Below are 12,108 nucleotides of genomic sequence, written 5' to 3' on the forward strand. Positions count from 1 at the left end.
GTCAAAAAACAAAAATAAGTGCAGCTTTTCAAAGACATATCTGGATTTGTCAGGTAGGATATCCAGTGAGAAACCAGCCCAAGGCAGATTTTATTCTTGTGTTCATCCCTAGCTATGTAGTTCAACATACCTTGGTTTCCAAACGTCTCCGTTGACAAACGTTTTGGAACCAGAAACCCCAAAGTAAATGCTTCCACTTTCGAACACGCCTCAGAAGTCAAACTTCCGAGGCGGCTTCTGTATTGAGTTCTCTGTATTAATTTTTCCGTTTTGAGGCTTCCGTATTGAGTTTTCAGTTTTCAAACGTTTCGGAAGTCAAACGGTCTTCCGGAATGGATTACGTTCAGAAACCGAGATTCCACTGTATAAGATAATTGGGAAACTGCAAACAAAGGCCGACACATTTGATTTCAAACTTTTCTAAAAGAGAGGATTAGTCCATAGGAAGCAGAAAGGGAGTCGCAAGATTTTGGGAAAGTAAAAGGCGAAAGATTTATGCAATCTCACCATGTTTAGTGCACATATAATTATTTCAATAAAGATGCCTGGGAAAAAATATTTTGAAAAAGCAGAATATGTATTAGTTCCAAATTAAAGCATACAGAGATTTAGGCAGGATCGTGCCTCTATTTTTCTGTCTTTTTTTACTGGGTTTGATTATTAGGCCAGGAAACTTTCAAAATGTTAAACTAAAAAAAGGCCAAATCTAGACATTTTTTTCCTGAAGAACCCACAGAACATATTCCTGTAGTAAAACATTAATATTCCAAGCATATACTGTAGAAATACAGCCCTCATTAAGAAGCAGATTTCTGGTGTCATAGCTGTGAGAAGAGTTCTTGTCTCTGCTATTTTAAATGCCTACCAATAGGTGGTGCTTCGTAGCTGGAAATCAAATGTTCAGAGACAGCCTTCCTTATTGGAGGAAACTCAAAATGGCTAACTATCCAGGTTCCCTTTGTTCCTGGCACTAGTCCTATAAGAAAGAGGGTTAAGGGTTCCCATAAGCGCCTGGTTGGGCAATGTGGGAACAGGACGCTGGACTAGGCGGGCCTTATTAAAGACCACAAAATCTTCAATAGCAAAACAGCCATCTAGATATTGCCTTCAATAAATCTCTTACGATGACTTCTTCGGCACTCGCCTCTCGACACTCGTCCTCCAGGACTTCCCCCAGTATATATCTCTCTTTGATATGCTCTCTCGCAAAAAAAAAGAAGAAGCATTTTGAACATTTATGGGAAATCCTCTCCAATCCTGTGAGGTGGTTCAAAAGATCCTCTTGCAAGGAAACATCGCTGGGTAGCGGGTTGCGGGGAATTGCTCCGCCTCAGTCTTTTCCTTCTGCTGCGTCATTGCTGAAAGAATTTCGGAAAGATTTCTTCAGCTGACGGAGAAAAAGAGAGAAATAAGAAGAGTTACGAGCGAACCGACCACAAAAATGTAGCCTATACACTCAAAGCTGTGCAGCACCATTCAAGATGGTTCCCACTCGACAAGGAACTTGAGTCATAGCTGTCAAGATTCCCCTTTTTTAAGGGAAATTCCCTTATTCCGAATAGGATTCCTCGCAAGAAAAAGGAAAAGTTGACAGCTATGACTTGAGTGCTTCCTCTGCCCATCCTCAAAGGCCCTGGAGAATAGAGGTCCCACCTCTGGTAGGAACCTGAATGCAACTTGATTCTTACATTCTGGATGAAGGCCTTGAAGTCTATCTTTTGACTTTTGACTTCTTTTTTACTGGTGTGAAGTTCCTTGGGGTCCGACGCAGAATTGGCCTTGCCGCTTGCGAGAGCAGCTGACGCCTTCTGCTCCGTTTGTCTGACTGAAGAGCTGGAGGGGCTTGAGGGGACCGTTGCACTCCTACTCGGAGGCCTGTGGTGGAGATTATTGGAATAGCCAGCTCTGGAGAAGAAATCGTCAGCAGCATCCGGAAGAGTACTGTGAGCGCGCTCGTCTTTAGGCTCTCGTTCTTCCGTCCGATCGGGAATTCCAAGTTCTGAGCACAGGTTGGATTGTTCGACTAATAGCTGATTCAGCTGCTGCAAAGGAAACAGAGATATCTGCAAACATATTGATTTAAGAGCCAGTGTGGTGTAGTGGTTAAGAGCGGTAGTCTCGTAATCTGGGGAACCAGGTTCGCGTCTCCGCTCCTCCACATGCAGCTGCTGGGTGACCTTGGGCTAGTCACACTTCTCCTAAGTCTCTCAGCCCCACTCGCCTCACAGAGTGTTTGTTGTGGGGGAGGAAGGGAAAGGAGAATGTTAGCCGCTTTGAGACTCCTTAAAGGGAGTGAAAGGCGGGATATCAAATCCAAACTCTTCTTCTTCTTCTTCTTAAAAGAGAGAGAGATGGACCACTCAGTAGTAAACAATAACAACAATGTTCAGATATAACGTTAAACTAGGGCTGCCATACGTCCGGAAAATCCTGGCATTTGCCAGGATTTTGATCCCCAAAATGGCATCCTGGCATAATGTTTAATGTCCGCTTTAAATGTCCAGAAATGACTGGCAGAATCCGGGACCAGGGAGAAGAGTCGGTGGAAGAAGACTGGAAAAAGTTTAAAGACTATCTACAGAAATACTGTAAAATTAATGAATGTTAGAAGAATGTTGGAATGAAGTTATATGGCTTTAGTAGAAATGTTATAAGGATTTAAGTATGAATAGATTAATAGAATATTAAAGGAAAAAATAAGGTTAGAATGTGTTAAGATAATTATAGGATAGAAAACAGAGGAAGATGGAAAGGAATTCCCGAAACAATTGATAGAAGTGGAATACAAAAAGGGAGGTGTGAGGAGGTCGGTGAAATAAGTGAATGAAAGATAAGATATTGAAATTGTTTGAGGTGTTTTAAACTGTTCTTGTTTGGTTTTGTTAGTTTAATGTGTTAGTGATATGTAGTGTTTTGGGATTGTATTATATTGGTTTTTGGATTGTATTGTATTGGGGGTTTTTATGTCTTTGTTTTGTTTTGTTTTGTTTAAATTGTTGGAAAAGTAATAAATATTATTTTCCAAAAAAAAAAAAAATGTTCAGGAAAACCCAGATGTATGGCAACCCATGTTGGGGTCATTTTTGCTGATTTTCTTAAAACTAGCCAAAAAACGCCCTATTTTCTTCTAGCCGAAAAACTTATTTTCTTTTTTTAGATTTCCCCACCCTCTGAAAAAAGGTCAACAACTCTTTTGTCTGGAATATGGCAACCCTAGTTAAACCAACGCCTGGATCGAGACACATCAAAGAAAGGTTTCAGTTTAAAGCGTTGTAAATTTAAACAGGGAAAACAGGTAGAGAAAAAAGGGGCTCCACATCACCATCTGGTGGCACAATGATATAGTGCATATACAACACTTATAAATCACTTTTTCTTTGCCAGTCTAGCTGAGTCCATGGTTTAGCGCTACATGAATGAGCCTCAGGGTTATTTGTCGATAGAAATTAACAGCAACTATGGTCTTTTTCAGAAGAAGTGTACTGCAAACCATGGCTTTTGAAGCGGGTTTGTTTAGATTAACCATAGTTATTTCCAAATCACGATTCTCCAGTTTGGAGGAAATGGGAAGTTACAGATTACATAGATTACAACTGGTATAGAATAGCTCCTGGACTTTGCTTCTGCTAAGCCCTATGGCTTAGGGTGTTCAGGTGTCGCCTGATACTTGCTGAACGGTCTCTTTAAATTTTAAGGTTCATTATTGTTTCACAAGATGTGTATTTCTTTAAAGGGCAAAGCAAATAACGTGACCTAGTTTTACAGCTGTGAAGCAGTATAGCAGGCACTGTTAAGTTGTGGTAAGTACAGTGGTGCCCCGCAAGATGAATGCCTCGGAAGACGAAAAACTCGCAAGACGAAAGAGTTTTCCGTTTTCTGAGTTGCTTCGCAAGACAGATTTCCCTATGGGCTTGCTTCGCAAGACGAAACGTCTTGTGCCTTTTTTTTTAAACCGCCAATGCATTCCTATGGGAAACCATCAATACACATTGGTGCTTCGCAAGACGAAAAACTCGTAGAACGAAAAAACTCGCAGAACGAATTAATTTCGTCTTGCGGGGCACCACTGTAAGATGTTGGGTATGGTATCTAAAGAGCAGCATGTAGCTCTCTCAGTACCCTGGTGGATGGGTCATGCTAATAAATATTGTAATTGAGTGTAAAAGGAGTTTTTGTTTTTGTTATTAAAACCGAGCAAAAGTTAGTTTGCATTTCATGAATGTGTGGTCTCCCCAGCATGCTTTCTGCAGTGATGCTAATCTGCAAATAACCAACAGAACTACTCAGAGTAGCAGCTGCTGTGTTGGAACCACAGAGTCACCACCTTCTCCAGAGTGGTTGGGGAAACCCAGCCAGATGGGCAGGGTATAAATAAAATACAACAACAACAACAACAACAACTTTACACCTTTGCCACTGCAGCATCACTGGGGCAGGGTGGAAGCTGGAATGCCAGATTGGCTGCACCAGTTTGTTCATGTCAGAAGGGGTGACTCTGTCCCACCACACCAGCTGCTACTAACTGCTGAGCTGTTGTTTCCTTTTCTACCAGAGCTATTTTTCCAGAAAAAGAGGTGCCGGAACTCACCAGGAACACCTCCCTCGTTCTCTTACATTAGGGGCGTGGGTGGCGCTGTGGTCTAAACCACTGAGCCTCTTGGGCTTGCCGATCAGAAGGTTGGTGGTTCAAATCCCCGCAACAGGGTGAGCTCCCGTTGCTCTGTCCCAGCTCCTGCCAACCTAGCAGTTCAAAAGCACACAAGTGCAAGTAGATAAATAGGTACCACTCTGGCGGGAAGTTAAATGGCATTTCCGTGTGCACTGGTTCGTGTCACGGTGTTCTGTTGCTCCAGAAGCGGTTTGGTGCTGCTGGCCACATGACCCAGAAAGCTGCCTGTGGACAAACGCTGGCTCCCTCAGCCTGAAAGCGAAATGAGCGCTGCAACCCCAGTCGCCTTTGACTGGTCCTTTACCTTTTTACCTTTACCTTCTCTTACAGTGGCAATGGTGCCCATCTGAGAGGTGCTGGAACTGAGTTCTGGTGAGTTCCGGCTGAAAAAAAGCCCTGCTTTCTACCATGTTTATATGTGGTGCTCCTACACCAGGCAAATCCCAATTTCCCTCACACAACACGGTTCCTGAGGCCTAGCTGGTTGCTAGTCCCTTGTCTGACCAAAATGCTTGGCCTCTTGAGTTACGTGGCCTTAAGTCCTTTAGGAAAAGAGGCCTGTGATTTGTGTCCAGGAGGCCAGTGCAGAGCTCTGGTTACGTACCATTAGAATTCCCTCCCTAACCTGGCGAGCGCGATCCTGCAGCTGCCCTTCCAGTTCAGCGACCTCTCGGCGAACAGCTTGGCGCAAGACCTGCAAATGTCTTCTTTCCTCTCTGTGGTAGATGGCAGGGGGACAAGACAAAAGACAGAAAGGCAATCCTCAGTGAGGCCTCCACTTCCCTTAATATCATCAAAATATATTACAAAGACAATCATGTCCAAGTTTAATTACATTCAATCCTGGGCACAATTCATTTCCTATACTTGGCAACACAGTGGGTCAATACGCTGAATTAACTGAATTAAAGCTGGAACACAGTAATCTGAGTAAATTAAATTCATAACCATGGGATTCAGTTCTCTCTCTCTCTCTCTCTCTCTGCTAGTCTTTTAAGATCAAGATGGTGCATTAATTCATGCTTATTATATAACCACAGCCTATTTGCCATGGGTGGGACGCAGGTGGCGCTGTGGGTAAAACCTCAGCGCCTAGGACTTGCCGATCGCATGGTCGGCGGTTCGAATCCCCGCGGCGGGGTGAGCTCCCGTCGTTCGGTCCCAGCGCCTGCCAACCTAGCAGTTCGAAAGCACCTCCGGGTGCAAGTAGATAAATAGGGACCGCTTTACAGTGGGAAGGTAAGCGGCGTTCCATGTGCTGCGCTGGTTCGCCAGATGCAGCTTGTCACGCTGGCCACATGACCCGGAAGTGTCTGCGGACAGCGCTGGCTCCTGGCCTATAGAGTGAGATGAGCGCACAACCCTAGAGTCTGGCAAGACTGGCCCGTACGGGCAGGGGTATCTTTACCTTTACCTATTTGCCATGGCACCAAGGGTAATTGTTAGATTTCCCTCACGCCGCCCTTAAGACACTGCAGATGTTGCACAGCTGTAGGAAATGTGATGACATGCCTACCAGATGGGAGAAAACCACCCTGCATGGAATTTATGCCATTGTCGTGATTGTTTTGTTTGGAGAGCACTCTGAAGTTTAAATAGCATGTACCGCGCCATTTTTAAGAGAAGCCCTTCTGTGTACAATAAGATGCACTGTGTGTGTGTCTGTGTTTTTTTGTGGTGCACATGACGGTGCCACAAATGCAGGGCTGGGGTGTGAAATGAAGGCACATTACCGCCCCTCTGTTGACATCGCACTGGAAAAGAGAGCCTCTTGCTCCGTCATGTGCTGCTCAATCTCATCCAGCCGTTCTCGAAACCTCTGGCACGAATTCCTCATGACTTCGATTTCATGGACCGTGCACTAAACATAAGATCAAGAAGAGGCAACAATTCTGTTAAGTTGCGGGTGAACCTATCAGACGACACAGCAATTCTTCAAACAGCTCTTGTTTATTCACAGGCCAGAACTGAACTGAAGGGTTCAGCCACTCTGCTTATATAGAGCTCCACTAGAACGCAACAGTAACCATTTTCTGTAACTATCCAATCACTGAACGTCACTTTCAATCCCTTATTTGCATATGTGGACCTAAGTGAAAACTATCTACAGTATCCCCCTGCTGGCCCAGAGTGAGAACTTCAGTACATAACAAATTCAACATATAGCCACAGCTATTATAGGTAGACATTCAGATTTCTACACATACACATTTAACCTTATATAAACCTAAACAGATATATGTGTCTCTTCATAGACATTCACCAGTTTTACCAAAGGCCACCTATCCCCATTCTACTTCTCTGGTACATGTGCCAAGGGCAGTGCTGGATTTAGGTACAGTATAAGCTAAACAAGCTATAGCTTAGGGCCCAACTCTCTTGGGGCCCCCAAAAATTTTAAAGGGGGGGGGGAACCCTGGATGTACATTTCCAAAATATAAGATAAAAAACAAATAAAATAAAGCCTACATACAGCAACAGTGTTTAGTGTTGTGTAGGCTCCTATAATGGGCCCCGCCTGCTAGCCTGCTCCCTAAAATATCACATGTAAAGAGCTCCATTACCTTCAGTAGCTTAGGGCCTCATCAAACCTAAATCTGGCCCTGGTCAAGGGAACATAAGATCCTGAGATTGCATGCTCACATCTCAAAGCTAGGAACATATGGACAGAGTGATCTCTTTCTGCTTTTGTTTTTAAGCCATATAAGATAATGATTTAATAGAATGAAGTGTGAAACAGGAGTAGAATCATAGAAGGATTAAGTTGGAAGGGACCACAAGGGTCGGCTAGTCCAATCCCCTGCAATGCAGATTTTTTTTACCCAATGTGGGGGTTAAATCCACGGCCCTGAAATTAAGAGTCTCTACCAACAGAGCTAATGGGACGTGGGTGGCGCTGTGGGCTAAAGCCTCAGTGCCTAGGGCTTGCCGATCGAAAGGTCGGCTGTTCGAATCCCCGCGGCGGGGTGCGCTCCCGTTGTTCGGTCCCAGCGCCTGCCAACCTAGCAGTTCGAAAGCACCCCCGGGTGCAAGTAGATAAATAGGGACCGCTTACTAGCGGGAAGGTAAACGGCGTTTCTGTGTGAGGCTCTGGCTCGCCAGAGCAGCGATGTCACGCTGGCCACGTGACCCAGAAGTGTCTTCGGACAGCGCTGGCCCTTGGCCTCTTTAAGTGAGATGGGCGCACAACCCTAGAGTCTGTCAAGACTGGCCCATACGGGCAGGGGTACCTTTACCTTTACCTTACCAACAGAGCTATTTAATTTGATCTATTTTTCCTCTTTTGCTCCAAGTACAGTGGTGCACTGCTTCCTTGTCAGGCCACTGCATTATCATTTAGGTTTCCTGAGGGGGGAACCTTTTCTATCAGTCCTCACAAGAAAGAATAAGGATAATGTCCATGCAGTTTGAAAGGGCTTAGCCAGTTGTGAGCGAGTTAATGAAACATTGCCATCTAGTGGGCATTTGCAAGTGTTGGAATATTCCAGAAAAATTGTGACATGACCGGGGGGGGGGGGGGGGAGAGATGTCGCAAAAGGCATCTCAATGTTGTGAACCCCATTTCCTCCTTACTGATATTGTTCATATTCAAACCACTAGGGGTTAAGGCCTCTGTAGCGAATCCACCCAATTAATGCTACCCATTAATAATGCGGCGGATCCACTTCCGCTAATTGCCCCCCAATTAATTATAGTGCACCCACCTCACGGTACACCAATTACATGAGTTTCTACAATTTACCACAGCTTATCTAGTGGGGGACATGTATGAGGGAAAACTGAATGATTAGAGAGGCAGAAAATAATCAAACAAACAATAAAAAGTTTTATTAAACAAAAATGGTTTATGAAACAAAGTGGGTCAGGAAGTGAGTTCTTTCAGGTAGAAGTTAACTTGTTTACTTTAACTAACTGTAAGATGTTTCAGACTTAAACACACTACTACAGTGGTACCTCAGGTTAAGTACTTAACGTGTTCCGGAGGTCCGTTCTTAACCTGAAACTGTTTTTAATCTGAAGCACCACTTTAGCTAATGGGGCCTCCTGCTGCTGCTGCCGCGCAATTTCTGTTCTCATCCTGAAGCAAAGTTCTTAACCTGAAGCACTATTTCTGGGTTAGCGGAGTCTGTAACCTGAAGCGTATGTAACCTGAAGCATATGTAATCTGAGGTACCACCGTACAAAGAAATCAATGTAGGCCATATATTTAGACCAGGGGTAGGCAAACTAAGGCCCAGGAGCTGGATCTGGCCCAATCGCCTTCTAATTCTGGCCCACGGACGGTCCGGGAACCAGCGTGTTTTTACATGAGTAGAATGTGTCCTTTTATTTAAAATGCATCTCTGGGTTATTTGTGGGGCCTGCCTGGTGTTTTTACATGAGTAGAATGTGTTCTTTTATTTAAAACACATCTCTGGTTTATTTGTGGGGCATAGGAATTCGTTCATATTCCCCCCCAAAAAAAAATATAGTCTGGCCCCCCCACAAGGTATGAGGGACAGTGGACTGGCCCCCTGCTGAAAAAGTTTGCTGACCCCTGATTTAGACCCTCCTTGAAGCATGATGTGAAATATGGAACAGGCACCACTGGCAAAATGCCATGTAAATGGGTCTCCTTTCTTTATGTAGGAATGCATGCCTTTTCCTGGAGGCCCTAGCCCTGTGCAGATGGCTATTCCGTGTTTATTGCATGTATGGAAAGGGGAACAGGATCACACATGGTGCCCCCACTGCCAGCCTCTGAGTGTTCAACCAAATCTCTGAAAAGAACTGAGGTGTTCAGAGGTTTGGCCAAGAGGGTTGAGATCCTAGTTCTGTCTCCCCATATTTCGAATATATAAAATCCGTGTCCGAATAGGGCCACAGACATTGTGCTTAGACTTGCCACTCAGACACACTCAATTCCCTCATTAGAAGTATGAGAAGGGCAAGGAAGGGCAAGTGAAGCCAGGTAAGAATCTCAAGTTAAAATGTCAGATAGGAAGTGATGTGAAAAATCAGTGTTTTTCCCTTGGAGATGGTCAGAGTTTACATTCTTGGACTAGCTAGGCATATTGTCTGTCCCTGTGTAAGACAGCTTCCTAATCTGCTCTTTAAAACCCCTGTATTGATTAATAGAGGGACGCGGGTGGCGCTGTGGGTTAAAGCCTCAGTGCCTAGGGCTTGCCAATCGAAAGGTCAGCGGTTCGAATCCCCGCGGTGGGGTGCGCTCCCGTCGTTCGGTCCCAGCGCCTGCCAACCTAGCAGTTCGAAAGCACTCCTGGGTGCAAGTAGATAAATAGGGACCGCTTACTAGCGGGAAGGTAAACAGTGTTTCTGTGGGTGGCTCTGGCTCACCAGAGCAGCGATGTCACGCTGGCCACGTGACCCGGAAGTGTCTCTGGACAGCACTGGCCCCCGGCCTCTTGAGTGAGATGGGCGCACAACCCTAGAGTCTGTCAAGACTGGCCCGTACGGGCAGGGGTACCTTTACCTTTATTGATTAATAGCAACCTCATACCCGACATAGCTCAGGAATTTTATGGAAGCAAAATATCAGTGCTGTTTCGACACCAGTGGTTAAAATCAAGGCAGTTTTGAAAGGTTCAGTCTGCCACCTTGATTCAAAATGGCACCCAATTATACACAAACATAGATGAAAACCTCCTGCATGGTCTCAAGAACCATCTTGCCAAATTTGGTTATGATCCAGGTGTTCAAATGCATGGCAAGCAGATGAACAACTTTCCAAAATATATAGCAGATTTTACTTGAACACAGGTTCCATGGGCTGAAGCAAGCAGAACACTTGTTGGGTAGCCCACTGAGTTATATACTCACCGAGGAAATATTTCTCATTGCTGTGTCCTGCAATAGCTTGAGCGTTTTCAGAAGCTGCAGTTCGATGGTGGCATGAGATGAGAAGCAGGCCACTGGCTGTCTGCATGAAGGAGCTAAAGGAAAAGGCCACAACAAACAGCAGTGATGGGAGCACAAAGGGTAGCAGGGACCTCCATGCTGGGCACACCAGGCATTGAAAGGCTCTGGGCAGTAAGATCTGTATTTCCCATAAAGCCCTGTATCCAGAGATGCAGACTTCACAAGATGTCCATGCCCATGAAATGAAGGGAGACTCTGAGACAGGGAGAGAGCTGCTTTCTTTCTGTGGCTCCTTTCAGTCTGAATAGAAGCTTCTCTCACTCGCTTCTCGTCCTCTTTTGGCATACCTGGTACTGATGCAATTTGAGGCTCATCCTTGGATGCGAAATCCAAATATTGACCTTTTACGGCAGCTTCACCCAAGGAGAAGCTCCGCATCGTTGACATAAGTCTTGAAGGCATCTGAACAGTGACAGATTTTGAAAGGCTAGTATTTGTTTTAGCACCAGTTCCTTCTTCGCCCAGTTCCGCACCTGTTGACAACGTGTCCGAGGCTCTAATGTCTCCCTCTTCAAAGGAGTGAGGGGAAAGGCTAGAATCATGAAGAGGACTTCTCAAGATGGCATTGATCTCTGGTTGTGCAGCCACCGTGTCACGCTCGATTTTGGGTGCTCCAGATATATCCAAGGATCTAACCTCCCCATTTATATCAGTCTCCCGACACCCGCTTGCAACGTCCTCCACAACAAGAGAGTGCAACTTTCTACAACCCTTCACAGAGTACTTTCCTTCCACACATTCTGCAATACTTTCGGGAACACCTTCTTCACACCCGTCTCTCGTTTCCTCCCCTTCAGTCAAACATTCTTCACTTCCTCTTGTACCTTTACTGATTTGGTGGCCACTGAGGCCAATGGCGGTCGCACCGCTTCCCTCTGTGAGAGCAGAACTTACACTTTGGTGCCTTTCACTAGAGGAGGAGAGGCCGTTCCTATCGAAAGGGCTAGCATCTCCCGGATTTGTATTGTCAGTATGACAAGGTTGTGAACTGCAGCCTTGTACACAGCTATCTTCTCTCTTCTGTTGTCCTTGCAACTCCTCCTCATCCATATCCTGTAGGGCTTCTTCAGATGCGCTTTCAAATGGACCACTGCAAGTCTCACACATATCATCTTCTTCGTTTATGGAATAAAATATCTCCTCTCCCTGAAAAGTGTGTTCTCTGCTGAGGCTGGGCATGAAGATGGCATTGCTACCATCTGCTCTTGATACGCTAGCACTGGGCAGAAGATCCTGGCTAGTCAGAGCAGAATCTTTCCTCTGTCGCAGGAATGCTTGACAATCCTTGGAACCGCAGCTAAGTCTCAAATTACCAGGCAGAGACAAGCCCTGGAAGAAAAATAATATCACTTTAACATTATATAGGGGAAACTGTATATAGTAGGCAAAATTGCACACAACTATGTGTGTCAAGGGACGCGGGTGGCACTGTGGCTAAAACCTCAGTGCCTAGGACTTGCCGATCGCATGGTTGGCAGTTCGAATCCCCGCGGCGGGGTGCGCTCCCGTCGTTCGGTCCC

General features: G+C 45.3%; 1 protein-coding gene across 3 annotated transcripts in view; it reads right to left on the reverse strand.

The window, feature by feature from the left end:
• Positions 1–467: 467 nt before the first annotated feature.
• ITPRID1 (ITPR interacting domain containing 1) overlaps positions 468–12,108 on the reverse strand; it is a 74,444-nt gene continuing 62,803 nt past the window's right edge. For 2 of the 3 annotated variants that reach the window (XM_083407012.1, XM_083407011.1), the window contains exons 11-15: positions 10,490–11,917; positions 6,403–6,530; positions 5,274–5,385; positions 1,689–2,042; positions 468–1,387 (exon numbers count right to left, since the gene is read on the reverse strand). In XM_083407012.1, coding sequence (XP_083263138.1) covers positions 1,331–1,387; positions 1,689–2,042; positions 5,274–5,385; positions 6,403–6,530; positions 10,490–11,917 — 2,079 coding nt within the window. In that variant the 3' untranslated portion in view covers positions 468–1,330. The remainder of the gene's footprint in view (positions 1,388–1,688; positions 2,043–5,273; positions 5,386–6,402; positions 6,531–10,489; positions 11,918–12,108) is intronic. The other variant, XM_083407013.1, reaches the window with a different exon arrangement.

Source organism: Podarcis tiliguerta (genome assembly GCF_965153285.1).
Source record: "Podarcis tiliguerta genome assembly, chromosome: 12".
Lineage (NCBI taxonomy): Eukaryota > Metazoa > Chordata > Lepidosauria > Squamata > Lacertidae > Podarcis > Podarcis tiliguerta.